The sequence below is a fragment of the Rhyacophila brunnea genome, unplaced genomic scaffold, assembly GCF_057557595.1.
Source record: "Rhyacophila brunnea isolate RB1 unplaced genomic scaffold, BYU_Rbru_1.0 scaffold_9, whole genome shotgun sequence".
Lineage (NCBI taxonomy): Eukaryota > Metazoa > Arthropoda > Insecta > Trichoptera > Rhyacophilidae > Rhyacophila > Rhyacophila brunnea.
In genome coordinates, this window is record NW_028233361.1 from 42,734,651 (window position 1) to 42,754,837 (window position 20,187).

The 20,187-nt window shown below is 33.8% G+C and overlaps 1 protein-coding gene across 1 annotated transcript; it reads right to left on the bottom strand.

Moving 5' to 3' along the window:
• Positions 1-726: 726 nt before the first annotated feature.
• Positions 727-16,538, bottom strand: Balat (Beta-alanine transporter). The gene is made up of 7 exons (XM_085959823.1): positions 16,330-16,538; positions 12,983-13,181; positions 8,130-8,388; positions 7,473-7,722; positions 5,493-5,878; positions 3,851-4,029; positions 727-2,407 (listed from the first exon to the last, which is right to left on the bottom strand). The coding sequence occupies exons 1-7, from the start codon at positions 16,536-16,538 to the stop codon at positions 1,985-1,987; spliced, it is 1,905 nt and encodes a 634-aa protein (XP_085815949.1). The 3' UTR covers positions 727-1,984.
• Positions 16,539-20,187: the final 3,649 nt, after the last annotated feature.

Here is a 20,187-nt window from a genome sequence, read left to right on the forward strand (position 1 = left end):
TCAATGCTGAAGATTTTATGCACAAATTTATAATAAAAACTTTATGATACCTAGCTAGATTACAGAAAACATCTTGCTTTTATATACAAAAGAATTTTATTAAGCGTGTAGAGCTAAAGGTGTTTTATTATCAGCTGCTGAATAAACTGATAGTGTATTATTTTAAAACCCATGCAATGGATTTTTATTCACAATTAAAGTGATACTGCGACAATTTTTTTTTATCGATTTTTTTTTTCATATGGTAACTTTGTTATAAAAATTGCCGCCATTTTTTTTTGAAAAGCAATCAGCTGTGTCACAAGCAATGGTCACAAGACCTGTCCAAGTAGACAGTAGAGCAATAAAATTATTATTAATTATTTTGCACTTATTTAAATAAAAATTACAAGATAAAAAGAACATTTTATATACCACGTTTTTAAATTTTCTGTTGAATCATATAAACTTGACAATTCTATGTATTAATAAAAACTTTTTTTTGTACTTGATAGAAATACTGAATAAATATAGAATACCGAAATGTCATCTTGACATTTCATATTAATTTCCATAGTAACGCACGTATATATTAATAATTTAGTTGCTAGGACTGGACACACAAGAAAAAATGTGTACTGGACAAACAAGAATACGAGCTAATAAAAACGTGGTAATAAAATACCAGTGGCGAAGACTTGATAAGAAATGATTACCTATTTAATATTTTTAACATACACATTGATTTGTAAAGAATAATAATTATTGTGAAGAATGTAATAATATGGATAGGTAGGTAATAAAAAAATACATTATTTATTTTTTGGTAAGTAATTTTAAATTATGTACAGCAGTGGCGAAGACTCCATACTAGGCGATTGTTTAAAGCAGGGGTTCACAAACTTTTTCGTCAAATGGACAATTTTGAAATCAAAAATATTTGGCGGGCCCTGTCTTTTGTAAATATTTTCTGTTTTAAAAAAACATAAGGCAAAAAAAAATAAAAAAATATTTCATTGTGTAAACTTATATTTTTAACTAAATATACATTAGTATTACTCTTATTAATATAAGTACTAAAAACATTTTTTTCACCATGTAATTAAAATTTATGCAATTGTTTGTTTGAAACTAAATCCTGAAGTTTAGGCTCAAATTTTGTGTTGTGCATACACAAAACACAATATATGACATGGTGGTCTGTTAATTTTGATTATTATTAATGCTCATTGTAGAAAATGTTTTTTCACAAATATAGGTACTTCCAAATAAAGAAGCCATTTGATAAGCATGTTTAACTATATTTGGATATACCTCAAGTGAAAGTCCTTTGTAGAATTCAATAAAATTCTTATTACGATAAGATGCTTTTGTTTCCACGTTGCAAATCTAATAATTGCGGGACACATCAAAAAGTCACGCGGGACACACTTTGTGAACCCCTGGTTTAAGTCCTACTTAATAAAAATATTATTTAATTACATATTGACGTATTTAATTATTCACTTATAATCTATTTGGCAGTGTGTTGCAACATCAGCTTGACCGAGTCTTTGTAGAGTCTCCATTATTTACCGAGTAGACCATTGTTGAACTCGTTCATTTGTCAAACGGCGACACTTAGTTGATGATTCTTCCGCATCTATAATGTTTCTATATTTTTATTGATTGTGTATGTTGCCTAAGATTACAGCACCCTATCCCTATTATAATTACCTACCCTTAAATCAAGTAACACTCTAATTTATGGATACATACTCAAATCACTTGATATGCTATTATCGCATTGTCAAACTATTATGAGAGTATCATTATATGTATTTTGTTTTCTTTCACAACCTGGTTAAAATAAACGAACCCTCCGATTTTTCAAATTTAATGTACCCTGTCTCGCTGTCTTTTATACATTTCCATATGTTTTCTCTTATGCGTTACAAAATATATTATATAAGAGGCAATAAAATAATCAGCATTTTAATATTCAAATTCTTTTTATTATAAAATACTATGATTTGTCAATGTTTTGGATATGAACGTGCCTCTCTATCTTGTACATATTCTCTCGATTGTCTGGTGTCAGATTATTACAATCACTCAAAGCGATACATTCAATATTATGGTCACACGTTTCAAGACAGGTGTTATTAGTCATTGAAATGTCACAGCACTGCAAATTTTCTGTCTTTATAATGATGTCGTCTTGATTTTTCACTACATATTCAGCCGTGTTCACATTGTTAGGATGCGAATCTTCAGGTTTCGTTGGATGCTGGCAACACAGCTCTAAATCTATGCCCATTTCTTCCCCGTCTTGTAGGGTCTGTGGTAAATGCTGATGCAGGGTTTCTGGTAAGAGTAGGCTGGCAACACCACCGGCTATCAGAAGTACTCCCATTATTAACAGTGGTAAAACCACCATATCGCCACCCTGAATAGAATAACAGTTTAATCACAGATAAAGTTAAATAACATGGTCATACAATGCTGCTGAATGTGATATATTGTTTTTCAAAAAAATTATGTTTAGAGTATGGACCTAATAGGTTGAGCAAGTGGCTAACATCCATTTCTCGTAAAAACAAAAATCTGTTAATCCAAAAAAAACATCTCTTCTGTGGAGGCCCCATATGATTCTGTTACAGTGGCGAAGGGTGGAGGTAGGCTGTTAAGATCCGCCATAAATAATGCATACTAAACTTTGTCGGTCATACGTATTTATTTACATTGAAATAAGACTACAATTTACAGATGGTGTTAGTTCGTTTTTAAAATTCAATTAAACCCTGCGAAAACCAAGGCATAAAAAAACTAGTCTAAAAAATACTCGTATATCTATAAAATATCTAAAATTATGCAATTAAATCATACATAACATTGGATATTTTATAGATAGAATAATATTTTTATCTATTATAGTTTGGTTTAGGCAGGACTTCAAAAAATTAACCAACAACATTATGTGTCATCTGTATTCTTAATTCAAGGAAAATAAATGAGTATGAATGAAAAAGTGTGCACAATTTTGTCATATCGCCCAAAGTATACCAAAACTATTATGGTTTGGTTTAGTGAGATCCCCGGGGTTCCAGCGGCTAGCTCAGGAGTTTATCGAACCCCGGATTCACAAAAAAGAAATTCAAACGGTTGGAGTGTAAATAAAACACGGTCTTTCGTGCTCGTAACGTGGTCTTCTTATATTTTACATTTTCTTTAAACGTTTACATATTTTGTTTTAACGATAAGTTTCGCAGGTCCTATCCTCTCGGAAAGGGGACGCTTACTTATTTTTTTTCTTTTTCTCAACTTCGCGTACCCACGCCATTCTACAAAAAGGACTCTCGTGATTGGCCAAATTTTATCGCATGATTTTGGATTTGACGAATCACGAGGACCACCTCGGCGCAGGCGCGCAGAAATTTGGACGTTGCCGACAAGCGCGGCAAAATTTATTATATTTAAATACTTATATTTAGTCTTAAAATTATCGCTTTCATCCATCATCATTTTTACTTTTTAAATTAAAAAAAATACTTACGTGGTTGAGCAAGGAATCAGATTAGATGTTTTATGAAGCCGTTTCTAGAGGTCAGGGTTACGTTTCGACTTGAGCTACTAAATGATTATTTTACACCGGGAGAAGCCCGCCTGTAACAGGGGTGTATCATTAGGCAGGGTTAATTGATTTTTTAAAACTAACGAACACCATCTGTAAATTGTAGTCTTAGTTCAATAAAATACATATGACTAACAAAGTTTAATGTGCACTATTTATGGCGGATTTTAACAGCCTACCTCCACTCTTCGCTTACTGTTCTATTAAGATCGGACATGGTCAAAAAAAAATTCAAGATTAAAATAAAATATTACCTACCAAATAATTGACCAATGGTATAAAGATGGGTCCCAGCATTCCTACGACGGAACTGATACTCATTCCAAGTCCTCTGACAACTGTCGGGTATAATTCTGATGCCATCAATGGTAAAACTACAAACGATGAAGATATCCCCATTTTTCCTACGCAATATAATGTCAGCATCACAGCCGTATCTAAAAAGAAGATTATTGAAATTAGAAATTAGATTATTATAATTAGAAATTGAATTACCGGCAAAACTTTGAAAGTGACCTGCGAATAAAATCCAATAATGCCCTGGCATATTCAATTGACTTTTTTTCTTGCAGGATCAGATAATAAGATTATAATATATAACGTAAAAGCAACCTACTTAATAATTTACGGAATTGACTGATTGAGTGAATCAATAAAATTTATGATGGCATGTTTGTAGTTTTTGACAGATGCTGAAGTTTTCTACAAATTAACCAGCAATAATAAATGACTTACAGAGATGTTGAAAAACTTTCTTCTATAGAAATCTAATATCCCGTTTACACGTGCATGAATTTGCTGCTGACAGTACGTATTATCGCAGCCATAACAAAACAATGCACATGTAAACACGTATTATCGTCCAAATTAAAAGATTGCATGCATGGATTAAAAAAGTTCAGAAGCTTCTTAATTTTTACACAACAATTGGACTGTGCGATATCTGCGCCTGCGCAGTAGAACGATGGTGGTGAACCTGCCGGTAAAAAAATAAAGTACACAACGCAGAGACTCATTTTGAGGTTAACAAATTTTCACGACCTGTCAAATAGTACCATAAAATGATAACATCGCATCTCGCTTACTCTTGATGAGTGAGATTGGCGAGAGAACGTTTTTATCATATTCCATATGCCAACACTTTTCGTCTGTCATGTCAAACTGTCAAACTGACATTTTTGTTTGTTTTTAGCAGTTGGCACTATGTATTTTCTATGAGAATGTTGTCTATTATCTATGGTCTGCAGGTTGTGTTCTATTACCTATGAATGTTATGCCACATGTATTTTAACGTACGCACACGTAGAAACTGTTAAAATTAATTGAAATTAGTATGAATAATTAATAATAATTCAAATTACTAATACATTATAGTAGGCACTCTTCATCAGTATCATTATTCAGTGAATTTACGAGATGGTGCACGTTCAAAATATTCTGCAAAATGACGAAACCATAGACATTTTTATCGCCGTGAGTTCACGTGATAGTCCGCGACATGCACCTCAATGTGGGTGGGCCTTTAGAGTTCACCGTATCACACTTTACCGTGAAATTTTGTATCGGAAATATATGGTCGTATATTAAATACCGTCTAACTCTTTGGGTCGTATAGTACTGACATGTAATTCATGTCTAAATGTTCTTGTCGGTTTACAGGAAGCCAGTATCAAACAAATTTTGAAAATAGCCGATATACTGGATTATTTTCTAGGTTAGATTAGGTTAGGATTTAATAAAATTGGAACATTATTGTCTGCAATGCTCCACGAACAAATAGTTTTTTCATCTCAATGCTATTATAGTATACGGTCATCCCTTTCCGATAAGAAAGCTCACGGCGAACTGTGCTACGATGAAATGTAATACATACAATTTACATCTAACCATCAATACCAACCGTTTTGTACTAAGAAAGTTGCCAGGCAGGCAGTACCACCAACTACCATGCTTAAGCAAAGCGTCCATCTTCTGCCAAGCCTCTCCATTGCTGGCCAGAGGAATAGATACGTGGGCAATTCGACCGCACCTGCCAAAAAGAAGTTCAAAAACTCATCACCCCCCAAAACCGGAGCATAATAGGACAGCCCGACGTATACACTTGTGTTTGTAAACCAAATGAATGTTATGATAATAGTCTTCTTGCGTAAGTTGGGTGTCCTGAATAAATCTAGTACTCCGTATTGATGGTCTTTGTATTTATCCATGTCCTTTTTTGTCCTCTCTGCTTCATATTTACGCTTCAATTGCACAAAGTAGTTTGGGGGAGGAGTGACTCCATTGACTCTAAAATCAAAACAAATAATATTTTTTTTATTACTATAATAGAAAAATATCTTCACACAGAATTTGGAACAACATTTTGAGATACCCGGGGTTCCAGCGGCTAGCTCAGGTGTCCATCGAACCCCGGATTCACAAAAAAAAGATATAAACGATTGGAGTGTAAATAAAACACGGTCTTTCGTGCTCGTAACGTGGTCTTCTTATATTTTACATTTTCTTTAAACGTTTACATATTTTGTTTTAACAATAAGTTTCGCAGGTCCGTACATGTTGAAAAAGGGATGCTCACTAACTTTTTTTTCTTTTTTAAACTTCGCGTACCCACGCCATTCTACAAAAAGGACTCTCATGATTGGCCAAATTTTATCGCGTGATGTTTTTTGATTTGACGAATCACGAGGACCACCCCGGCGCAGGCGCGTGGAAATTTGGACGTTGCCGACAAGCGCGGCAAAATTTATTATATGAATATTTATATTTAGTCTTAAAATTATCTCTTTCATCCATCATCATTTATACTTTTTAAATTAAATTAAATGTATCTTAATTGCACCTCCGCCCAATATGTGATCTTCACACACCGGACGAAGGCCTTTACTTATGAATAAAAAATACTTACGTGGTTGAGCAAGGAATCAGATTAGATGTTTTATGAAGCCGTTTCTAGAGGTCAGGGTTACGTTTCGACTTATAGCTACTAAATGATTATTTTACACCGGGAGAAGCCCGCCTGTAACAGGGGTGTATCAATTTCCTAAGTAAAATCCTAGAATCCTAGAATCCTAGTTGTAGGTACCGAATACGACTTGTACCCATATTCATTGCATTTCGAGTGATGAGTTTTCCGATTAATCTTTTCTATGCTTCACAATATTACTATGGCAGTATCTGACAGGCCGCAGATTTTTAACGACATACGTTGAATGTAGAGCGAAGTTCTTACTAAAATCACTGTAATATCGATAATTTGTAGCTTAGTATTTCATAATTATTCAAACAGATGTCACTGTGTGTTTAATTTTTTAGATTATGCAAATCAATCGACAGTGGCTAGTAATTTGAATTTAAAGTTGGACCAGATATCTTGCGAAATTTGTATGTGCGGCCTGTTAATCATGGCCTCATAGAGCGAGGAAACTCGTTGAAGGCATAGAACCGGTTAAGCTACCTACTGATACAATAACAAATCACATGGAAATTTCTTAACTATGCACTTGATGTATTATTTCAATCTTTTTTTCAATATTTCTGTTTCAAAACGTCATGGGTTCCAGCACTGTCAGCAAAATCTAATAGTCAATCCGGTATCTCTGGTCGTAACGTCTGACACATTACTCTGAGCAATGTTTGCTCTTAGCTAATCGGATTCCTTTTGGAATTTTTATAGCGATGTTTGCATTCATACACCTACACTACACTTCATCATAACACATATCTCTTGATAATGGTTTCTGCAACAAGCCCGAAACGTTTTGGAAAGAAGGAAGAAGTACACGCGGTGTAAACCCAAAAATCTATTATGATAAAAAACAACCGTGAAAGTCTCAAACATTATAATATAAATAAGAAATAAACTAAAAACTATTTGTTTTACCTTGCCATGGTCTTTAGAATCTTCTCGGCCTCGTCGAATCGTCCTCGTGCCAAAAGCCAGCGAGGACTCTCAGGCATCAGCCACCAATAGAAGAAAAAGCATATGAATGGCAGGGTAGTAGCCAGTGCCAGATGTCGCCAGTCTCGCACCATGTATACAACGCCAGCCAGGAGTACCAACCCCATGGAGTAGGCGATGTTTGACAGAATGGTGCATATCGTTCTGCGGCGGGGCCCTACCAGTTCAATAGCTGGAAAAATGTTTATATTTTATTTTATTCTATGTATTTTCAATGTACAATGATTAGTTTGTTGAATAATTAATAATATTAATTAATAAATAGTAAAAATGAATTCAGTAATAAAATGGTTATAGTTTTTTTTATACAAAGCGGTTATATGGTTAAATTAAAATTAAAATAAAGTTAAATTTTCAATTAAAATTCTATGACACTCCACACTTTGAGTCTAGCAATAAACACCTGGCCTGCAAGTATAACTAAGGGTGTTCACCTACGTGTTATTGCGAGTACACAATTTAATCATAAGCTTGACGGCTTAAAAAATTATCCCTTTTTTCTGCTGTAGGTACTTCCAATATATAAAAACTCCATAATAAAATCGTATGACATAATTTTTAATAAAACCTTTTACTTACCTAATACATACGGTGTAGCCAGAATTGCCGGTACTGTAAATCCTACTCCAATTCTAAATACAACCCACGTTATGTAGTTTTGTGAGAAAGCTGTGGCTACCCCGAAGATGCATTGTATAAGTAAATAAATAAAAAAAGATGGCCGCCTCCCTAGACTGTCTTGAAGGTAGCCGAATATGTAGTTTCCGACTATTCCTCCAACCCCAAGAAGGATTAATCCTAAAGTTCCGTAAAAGTCCTTCGAACATGTTAAGTCCCACTGAAAGTGAATATAAAAACACTGATTTACTCCAGGAGTTTAGACTATAACAAGATAGAAAAAGACAACATTATTATGATGTATATAGACTAGTTCAAATGGGGTCAGACTGACTTGAGAAATTCTTCACATTCAACATCCGGGGACACTCCCAGAGGATGTGATCAGCATCCTGCAATACGCCACATAAGCAAGCAGTTGGCAAATGCATGTTGACAATGAATACAGTTAATTCTCGTTTATATAATATTAACACGTTGATCGCCATGGGGGTCACCGGTGACCGGCAAAGAAGACCTGCCTTAGAGTTGTTCTACAGCACCGGCGGGCACGCGCGCAGTGCATTTTTCGATACGCGGTGACCGGCATGGCCCTTCTGTATATTACTGCCACTTGGCCTGAAAATATGTCTTCCCAGTCACAAAATATAGGCTCACTAATGTAAAGAATGTACATAATGAAAAAAAAAGTTTTCTTTTTAAATTGTAAATGTGTTTTTATTGACATAAAAATTAAAATTAAATAGATTATAAAAATGTAAGTTATAAAAAATTTGTAAATAATAAAAAAATAGAATTACAAAAATGATTATAAGGTATGTATACGTATATTTCCAGTTTATGTGTATCCAGGTATTATACTACCCAATTTGAAAACTTTTATTCTGTATTTGTGCCTTTTCTGTTTATTATACTATCTAAATTTAAATATAATTCGACCGCGAAATGGCACCATGCTCTCGTCAACACATATGGACAGGTGACCGGCGAAATGGCCGGCCCGGCGCAATAGAATAAAATAACTTGTTGGCGCCGCGACGGACACATGTGGCCGGCACATCATAAAAACCAATATTTACGTAAAAAAATCATCAAAATGAAAAAAAAACATTATATTCTTTCATAACATATCAAATTGATACACCCCTGTTACAGGCGGGCTTCTCCCGGTGTAAAATAATCATTTAGTAGCTCAAGTCGAAACGTAACCCTGACCTCTAGAAACGGCTTCATAAAACATCTAATCTGATTCCTTGCTCAACCACGTAAGTATTTTTTTTAATTTAAAAAAGTAAAAATGATGATGGATGAAAGAGATAATTTTAAGACTAAATATAAGGATTCAAAAATAATAAATTTTGCCGCGCTTTTCGGCAACGTCCAAATTTCGACGCGCCTGCGCCAGGGTGGTCCTCGTGATTCGTGAAATCAAAAAACATCACGCGATAAAATTTGGCCAATCACGAGAGTCCTTTTTGTGGAATGGCGTGGGTACGCGAAGTTTGAAAAAGAAAAAAAAATTAGTAAGCGTCCCCTTTCCGATAGGATAGGACCTGCGAAACTTATTGTTAAAACAAAATATGTAAACGTTTAAAGAAAATGTAAAATATAAGAAGACCACGTTACGAGCACGAAAGACCGTGTTTTATTTATACTCCAACCGTTTGAATTACTTTTTTTTGTGAATCCGGGGTTCGATGGACACCTGAGCTAGCCGCTGGAACCTCGGGGATCTCACTTAGAAACAAATAATCATTTTTTAACTATTTTATGTAAAACTAGTTGGCGATCAATGTGTTAAATAAGGTAAAAACCTCATTACCTACTAAGTATAGGATCAGGCATAAAACAAATTTTAAATATTTTAATTGGTCGTAAAAACCCATATAAATACATTAGATAGTCGCTATTAACCGGTTATATGTCTTCAGCGAGTTTTCTCGCTCTATCCGTGATCGACAGGCCACACATACAAATTTCGCGAGTTATCTCGTCCGACTTTAAACTCAAATTACTAGCCACTAGGGAATCCAATCCCGAGCCACAATTTTGATCCCGGGATTTCGGGATTAAAATTTGACAATCCCGGGATTGGCATTTTTTCCATTGTTAATATAAAATTTTTATATTCACAAATAACATTATTTATTGACATTTATTGTTAATATTGTATATGTTACACCGAATGTGCAAAATTGACTATTACATGAAATGGGCAAAATTTTGGCTAATTCATGTAATAGTCAAGCCTGTTGCCTTATTCATGAATTAGGTAATTTTTCTGCTGAGTACATGAATTCGCCACGGTATGGAATTCTTGAACTGTCAACATGACAGAAGAAAAAGTAAATTTAATACGGATGGTTTTATTAGTTATAATTGGACATACTATAATATTATTATTATTAGGTTAGGTTAGGTTAGGTTAGGTTAGGTTTTGTAATTCTGAATTAAATTATTCAACTGAATGTCCATTTTGAGGTTAGCTATCAAGTGTCAACAAACTATCACAAATATTCAATCGACCATTGCACAATTGATACCCAAGCACGAATCAAATCGCGAAAATACTTTTCAATAAAATTCTTCCGTTATATATTATTATAGTTCTAGAATTTTTTTTGCGCATAGTAAATGGATATGAACGTCATTCAAATCAATGACATTTGACACATTTGTTTAGTTGCAAAAAACACCACGGAGTGCGATCATCTATTTTGACCATAGATAATATAAATGTACATTTTGACCAATCCATGAGCATTTGATACATTTAGTTTAGTTGCAAAAAATACCACTGTAGCGCTACTATCTAATTTGTCCAAGACATGAAGTAGGCAGAAAAATTACTGCCGATTTCACGCACTCTCCAGATATTTTGTCTAATTCATGAATAAGGCAACGGGCTTGCATTTTTCATGATTTAGCCAAAATTTTGCCCATTTCATGTAATATTCAATTTCGCACATTCGGTGTAACATATACGTTCAATCTTGGGAATACATAAGTTTAATGAAGTAAAAAATATTTTAATATAAATAATAATGTGAATTTATGAGATTGCTGTTTCTGATAGTAAAGACTTAATGAATGGGTTAGCGAGATTTAAAATAGTAAAGCAAATCATGGTGTACTTATGGCCTTTCCGCTTCATAAATCTAATTAGTCAGCCAAATATTAAACTGCCGTACAACGTATGAGATCATGGTGGAATTACTTTGTTAAACTTTGCAAAGCATTGTTTTTTTCCAATCTTTCTCATTTTTATTAATTTATGTGAAAAAATAAAATGAATCGGCAACTTACACATGGGTATAAATCAAACTTCATTCAAACTCGGTTTGTTTGTAATAAGTATTTTTTTTGTTATATTTTCGTTTTTATTTTATTTTCCATAAAAAATGATAAAAAATCAATCCCGAAAGTTTCTGGATTATGTTTATCAGTCCCGGGATTCATAGGTATTGAAAATAGCTCGGGATCCCAGGATTGGAATCCCTACTAGCCACTGTCAATTGATTTGCATAATTTAAAAAAAAAGCACACAGTGACATCTGTTATGATTGAATAATATTATAAAATACCAAGCCACAAATTATCGGTATTACAGCAATTTTAGTAAAGCTACACTCTACATTTAATGTGTGTCGTTAACAATCTGCAGCCTATCAGATATTGCCATAGAAATATCGTGAGGCATAGAAAAGGTAATACATGTTGCAAAAGGTGGTATTTTTTATCATATCGACTGCCTAATCTGCAAACCTGCCAATTGCACTTTTGACCAAAAATTAGATTTTTATGGTATTTTGTTATAAAGCATTGTCTTCTATGCTCACACGAAATTTAAAATTCCTAAGCCTATAAATAAACGCGTTATCACTCTTCACACAAAATAACTGCAGGTGCCAAATTTCCAATATTGTAAATGGAAAAACTCCTTTCTTTATACAGTACACTCTCAGTAATCCGCCGCTCGATTATCCGACAACTACTATAATCCGCTGTTATTTTTACTAGTTGAAAGAACAAAATCAAACTCTATAATTCACCGGTATTCGATTGTCAAATTCAGTAGTCCGCCGCGTACAAGTATACAACGCAGATGAGACGGGTTTATTTTAGAAACTTCTCCTTCGTAAAACGTACGTTCATTGCGAAGAAAGTTATGTACCAGGGAGGAAAGTGCGCAATGACCGCATCACAATTATGTCGTGCTCCAATGCAACCGGAACACACAAACTGAAGCATTTGGCCATGGCCAGGAATCCTAAGCCATTCAAGAATATTTGCCTCATTGACCAACTGGTTGTGTCAAGTGATTTACTGTTTGATATTTAGTTAATAAACTTTGTTTATAAATACGTATAATTTAGTAAATTCTTGATTTTGGTTATAAATAAAACCGCAATTTGCTAGTATAAATTTCTCAAAAAATACTATTTTACGAAATACGTGTTTCAATTTTTACCATATTTTGTATGTATGCACTATAATCTGCCGCTTTCACTAATTGGACACTTGTCTGGTTTTTGGGGTGGCGGATTACTGAGAGAGTACCTACTGTATATAAAAGGGAAGCTAAAAAATGATGTATTAATTCATTATGTTCAATCAGCTTATTTGTAAAAAAAAAAAATCCAAGCGTATTTTTTGGAATGGTTCAATTCGCTCGATAGTTAAATTATTATGTTTTTTCTCCTTCCTGAACAATTTACCCAAATGGAGTTAGCCGGTTTGCAGATTAACAGTTGATATGTCCAAAATACCCCAGTTTATCTGATCTAGGGATGAGTTACTAATAATTGTCGTACCTCCGTGATGACGGTGTTCTCATATAACGACTTGTCATAAGCCCAACCGTGCTTGCAGTCGATTTTGTTGGTGTTTTGCGGTAGGTGTGAGATGATGTCTGTCAGGGAGCCATAGTTTTCTGTCAGCGACGAGTAATTATAGTCAAACATCTGACATTCAGAGAACCGTGTCTCGCCATCTCGAATCTCTAGTGGTATACTAAAACAGGAGTAAAAAGAGTATAGTGACAGCAGTGGCGACCGGTGAGTTATTTTACTGGGAGTTCACTTTTTTCACCTTTTGACTGCCGTAAAAAGGCATTTGCCTTCATCAAAACTTCACCAAAAAATCAAAAAAAAACTATTGGTTTTTTTTAATTTAGTACATTTAAAAGAAATCATAAATAACTCACTATTTATTATTTGTTGTACCTCTAAAAACAGTTTTTCTTGAAAAAAAATGGATTTTAAACTTTAACACAAACTGGTTGACACGAACTATTTTGTTTTGACCGAATTATTAGTACTACCGAAATATCTCGTATCTGGCAGTGACCGGGATTTATTGTTCATTTGTATGAGAAGTCCATTCTTCTGTTTTTCATCGACACAAATTTTTCAATTACGCGTTTGTTGAAGTCAGGAATCTCTTGTATCATTCTTTTTTCGATACTGAGCATACATAATGCGTTCAATCTTGATTGCGCGATGGTGTTTCTACTAAAACACTTGATCCGTTTGAGTGTGAAAAAACATCTTTCGCTTTCCACTGATGTCATCGGAATAGTAAAAATTAAATTTAATAGTAAAACCGTTTCCGTAAATGTGTCAATGAGATTTTTTTCGATTAAAATGTTTTATAATGCTGAGGCGCCATCAGCATTATAAAAATTATCGAAGCTGTAAATAAATAACAGACAATTCATTTTTGAGTTTATTTTTATCTAAAAAGTCAGACGTATTACAGAGCTAGTTTGGAGAGATATCATAATTGATAAACATTGTGAATTTAGTTATCAAACTGAAAAAAACTTGAAGTTTATTTTTAAATTGTACTTCGCCTAAATTTGAGAAATGTTGTCAACATGTGCGGAAATTTAATATACGTACTGTGAAAAGAATTTATTTTTATAATAATATTGAATAAAAATTGTCAAACAATAATTGTACGTGTGATACGGGCTGTATTGTTTTAAAACCGATGAAGCCGCATTCGGGCCGAGAGCGACTGAAACTGTCGCTCCGGAGCACGTAGAAAAAATATTTACGTATTGCTATTCCACGCCACAGACGACGCTCTTTCTCATTGCAAAGAAATCGAAATTAGATTACTGGGCGGTTTGGTACGAGCGATGTCGGATATCGCTCCCATCAACATATAATATTATTATTTAAAATAGCCGGTTAAAAACACATATTAGAATTTGTTTTTGTATATGAATCAATGGCTACGGTAATAGATCAGAACACTTTTAATTAATCAAATATAAATTAAATACCCATTTAAAAAAAGTCTTTTCGCATAAATTGAGTGGGTGGGTGTGCACCGCTCCAGCGCTCTCAAGGTAGAATCGCCACTGAGTGACAGAGTTGCAAGTTACAATATAAGTGGATTTTAGAGAGTGGAGAGTTATAATATAAGTGGATTGTTTGACGACGTTTCATAGAATGTAAGAATCTAGAATATTTTTATAAAATACCAGAAGTAAACTCCTGCTGGTAGCAACAAACAATCCAAGTTATATCAGTGTTAGTTCGGTATTTTTGACTAATGACCGAAAAATTAATTGCCGTGTTCGCATTCACACACCTAACTGTACAGCAGAGGTGAGGGGTGGAGGGAGACTGTTATGATTCAACATAAATAGTGCACACTAAACTTTATCAGTCCATACTTACAGTAAAACCTCGTTAATAAAAACACGGATAATTCGAAATTTTCGCGAAAAATTATTTTCATGTAAAAACATACCTTTAATTCGAATTTCGTAGTCCGAGTTCGAGTCCTGGCATATCAAAATATTCAATAAATCATAAAAAAGTACACTATTTCATCAGCCAGTCATTGAAAATTGTGACAGACTTTTCTTAAAACATCATAAATTAATTAGTTTAAGAAGGTAATTCATGACATTTTATGAACCATTAACACACATGGAATCGGAAATTTCGTAGGCACATCTATGATCGTAAACAAAATTAATGAAAATGAAAATTTTTGTTTTTTCACATTTTATAATTCGAATTTTTTTTCGATTTTCGGTCCCATGGAATTCGTATTAACGAGATTTTACTGTATTTGTTTTTATTGAACTATAAATACAATTTGCAGATGGTGCCGGTTAATTTTTAAAATTCAATGAAGCCCTTCCTAACCAACCCATAATAGTATAGTCATGTTACGGGTGATACGACAAAATAGTGCACACTTTTTCAGTCATACTTATTTGTTTTCTTTAAATTAAGAATACATATTACAAATGGTGTTGGTGAGTTGTTTAAAATTCAACAGATAAAAAATATTCTTCAATCTATAAAATATTCTTTGACTATTATTTAGTATGGCTTGCGTTAGGTAGGGTTTTAATTGAATTTAAAAAACTAACGCTATACTAACACTAAACTAATACTATCTACACATTGTAGTCTTGGTTCAATGAAAACAAATATGTTTGAATGACAAAGTTGAGTATGTATGCACTATTTATGTCAGATCTTAACAGCCTACTTCCACCCTTCGCCCCTGCTGTACAGTATCGAGGAAACAAGGAAGAAGAATACAGAGACAGTCATCATTAATATCATCATCAAACAGATAAATACAGAATATGAAGGTGATGGACAAATTAACTCTAACTGCATTGTAATAAGGGTAAATTTCCAAACTCCGTTAATTTGCATATGTTAATAAATTGTTGTCTAACGCCAGGTGTTTATTGTATTAACATTTATAATGTATATATACTAAAAACTGAACTCTACCCAAATTGCAAAAAGGGTGAGACTTATAAACTTTTCTCAGATGTCTATGGAATTTTTCAAATTTTAATTGGAAAATTGAGCAACCAGATTTATCATTTGATACATGTGTTATGAGCACAGAACAGATTAATAAGACATAAATGTGATATCCGGACGTCATGGATCAAGACTTTGAAGCAGGATTCGATTTATTACTTTATGACGGTCAAGCCATAACACAAAAGAAATACAAAGCGCATTGAGTGCACTCAAAATATACTCAATATTAAATGCGTGTTACACAAATTGTGATGTATATTATTTTTTAATATGTGTTTAAGTTTATCACATATTTATCGATAATTAAAACCTTACTTCTCATTATTTTGTGTTTCCTGGTTACATACCTTATATTTTTCGCTAACATCGAATCGTCCTGTTTCCATTTCTCCAATTCGGGCACCCGGCACCAGTGGTTCGGTCTTGCGGCCATAAAGAGCTGCGCATACGCGTGAAATCCACATGGCAACACTGCCGGCAATAGCACAAAGTATATTACCAACTGTTGGTAATTCCCGAATTCGCCGACGTCGTCTAGGATCGCGTCGAAATCCATAACAAATGTGTGCAGAGCACGGAGGATGGACGCAGACTAGATGCGTGCCGTAATCAAAACATCTCTACGATAAACAGGCATTGTACAATAGAATGGGACACAATCAATCTGAGGTCACTAATTCAATTAAAGTCCTGTCCATTAATTAAAATTGTTTAGAATAGAAAATTGCCATCAAAGGAAATCCAGGATAATTGAGCGGTAATCAGGAAGTTAAATTATCAAGTTAAGGTCATGCCTCTGCATAGGAGAGTAGTGACTGATGTCGTTCAATAGGGTACGTATTTTAATTTCCATCTAGTCGATTGTAACGTCTTTTGAATTAATATATAGTGATAAATAGGCTTAGGATTTTAAGGTGCTAAAAAATGAATAATAGGTACGAGGGTGGGTCAATAAGTCCTTAGAAAAGCCGACAGGTGGCGCGACTAGTACTGTAAGCGGTTTGTTTTCATGCAGCGGCACTACCGATTCAGTATGCTGCGAAGTTTCAATCAGATTGGTCGGGTTGTTGTGTGTTTCTCGTACATTTAAAAAAAAATTTGCTTGTGGAAAATGGAAAAATGGAAAATGGAGAAAATTGAGTTTAGAGCTGTTATTAAACATTTTAATATAAAAGGGTTAATAGCAAAGGAAATAAAAAATGAGTTAGATTTAGTTCACGGCATATCTGCTCCTTCACTTGCAACTATTTATAACTGGTTAAATAAATTTAAACGTCGTCGTACATCAACAAAGGATGAACCACGCTCAGGACGTCCTGTAGAGGTGACTACACCAGAAATGATCAATAAAATCCACGATATGGTGTTAAGTGACCGAAGATTAAAGTTGAGTGAGATAATTGAGGTTACAGGGATCTCAAAAGGTAGCGTCATTTCTATTTTACATGACAAATTGGGCATGAAAAATATTTCTGCAAGATGGGTGCCGCGTTTGCTCACAGTCGACAATAAACGCAATAGGGTGGTGGCCTCTAAAGCCCTGTTGTCGCTCATGAAACGCAATCCGGATGAATTTTTTCGTCGCTTTGTGACTGTAGATGAAACATGGATACACCACTATACTCCCGAGACGAAAGAACAGTCAAAGCAGTGGATTGCGAAGGCAAACCATGTCCAAAGAAGGCGAAAACCGTAAAATCAGCTGGTAAGGTTATGGCTACTGTATTTTGGGATGCACGTGAAATTATTTTCGTTGACTATTTGGAAAAAGTAAAAACAATAACAGGGGATTATTATGCATCTTTATTGGACCAGCTAAAAAACGAAATTGAAGAAAAACGGCCTCATTTAAACAGGAAAAAAATCCTCTTTCATTAGGACAATGCCCGTGTGCACACATGTTTACGATCAATGGCTAAAATTGAAGAATTGAAGTTCGAATTGGTCGACCACCCACCGTATTCGCCAGATTTAGCCCCCAGTGACTTTTTCCTTTTCCCAAACTTAAAAAAATGGCTAAGTGGACAACGTTTTTTTTCAAATGAAGAAGTCATCGATCGGACAAATGCTTATTTTGAGGACCTTCCGAAAACTTATTTTTCTGACGGTTTAAAAAAAATTGAGAAACGTCTAACCAAGTGTATTGAGCTCCAAGGAGATTATGTTGAGAAATAAAAAAAAAATACAAAAATAAAAACTGTTTTAATGCTTTTTTCTAAGGAATTATTGACCCACCCTCGTACCTAAAATATTTAGATATAATTGGAAAATAATGTTATTAAAATTTCATAATTATGTGCTAAAAAACAAAAATAGCTGCTAAAATTTTAAGCAAGTATGTATTACAATAAATCATATACATTTCAACAGTTTAAGGGCGGACGTGCTCAGCGTGGGTCAAGATGGAGTTTTTTTTCTATTTTCAAAGCATGATCCTGGACATACCTTAAATGTTGTAGATAATCTATTTATATAATTTTGAAGCCTTATTATCCTTTATATTTATTTTAAACATTTGGTGACTGCATAAAGTATTTTTATTACATAAAATAGTATTCTTTTGAACCTCTCGCTCTAATGTTTTAGAATATAGTCATATTTCAGTACATAAATGTGCAGTGGTGTTAAGATTTTTTACATAGGTATATTTTTAAATGTATCTGAAAAAGTGGACTCGCAATATTGTCTATTGAAGCAGAGATAGCATTTAAATTAGATTTAATGATATATATCTTATTAGTAATGAAATAAAAAAAAGGGGCGGCATTTTGTCTAGGGACGTCACTGCTTCCAAACTGTGTGCCGGGATTCCAGGTGTGTCTGAGACTTATTCTGGACATATTAACCTATTATTCGCCATGGATACTGCGATAAATATTCACTGGATTGATTTATTTCCAAGGGCGAGAATAAAGTTTGTAAGTCATAAATTAGTTATTTTATGTTTAACCTCACCTTGGTTACTCACCCTAATTGGCAAACCGCCTCTTATAGGATATGTGCTGAAACTAAAACATCTTCAGTTGCCGACCTAGTAATCTTAGTGCTAGATGCTTAGACAAACTTACTGGCACTTATTGTTACGAAGGCCCGAAAGCCGTTTAGTGAGTGGCGACCACTAAAATAGTGGCAAAAATAATGACCGCAGATAGTCAGGTGTATCATGCATGAAATTCAGGCAAGTATAATGTTTTAAAAAGTCTGCTACTATTTGGTGATGGAGCCACTAGTATATTACATAGTAGATTAATTTAACGGTGACACTTCAGGGAATAAATTCAGCCATAAATTGACAAACGATAAATGAAGTAGGGAGTAAGATCATAGTAACGCCCGTGTTTGAACATGTACCGTTTTAATTTTTTTTTTTTTTCCGATTAGTTACATGTTCAAACACGCGCGTTAACATGATCTTACTCCCTACTTCATTTATCGTTTGTCAATTTATGGCTACGGTCGTATGTTGTAGCTTAGCCAATGGGAAATACCAATAGAAATGGCGTATTTCAAAAAAATACTACCTTATTCTTAGGTCAATAATTATTATAAAGCAAACATTATTCGTAGAATGTTTATCACATTTGAATGGTCAAAGACATAGCATATATTCAGTATCTTTAAAATTATCTTTAAATGTGTAAATATTGCCCATTTTTTGAATAATAAAATGCCTAATTCTTGTCAAATTTGGGATCACAGAGATTATCAATATAATTTTTTATTGTAAATATTTCACTATAATAATGTCGACATAAATTTTACTAATGGTTTTATAAATGCTTTTAAAAATTAATAAATATAAAAAATCTTAACACCACTTCACATGGACGTACTGAAATATGACTATATTCTAAAACATTAGAGCGAGAGGTTTAAAAGAATACTATTTTATGTAATAAAAATACTTTATGCAGTCATCAAATGCTTAAAATAAATATAAATGATAATAAGGCTTCAAAATTATGTAAATAGATTATCCACAACGTTTAAGGAATGTCCAGGATCATGCTTTGAAAATAGTATAAAAGCTCCATTTTGACATACGCTGAGCATGTGGGCCGTTAAATAATAAATAATAAAAATACCAATATACTTTCCAATTGTTTTTGTCCAAAGTGTGGTTAAATTGATGTGTCAGAAAAAGTAGATTATGTCCATGATGTGACTTGGGATTCTATTGTCTTGTATAGATACGAGCGACTTAA

Coding starts and splice junctions, on each gene's coding strand:
- Balat (XM_085959823.1), bottom strand. CDS start 16,538: ATGGATTTCGACGCGATCCTAGACGACGTCGGCGAATTCGGGAATTAC. Junction 4,030..5,492: donor AACTTTCTTAGTACAAAACG/GTTGGTATTGAT, acceptor TCTTCTTTTTAG/ATACGGCTGTGATGCTGACA. Junction 2,408..3,850: donor TACCATTGGTCAATTATTTG/GTAGGTAATATT, acceptor TATTCTATTCAG/GGTGGCGATATGGTGGTTTT.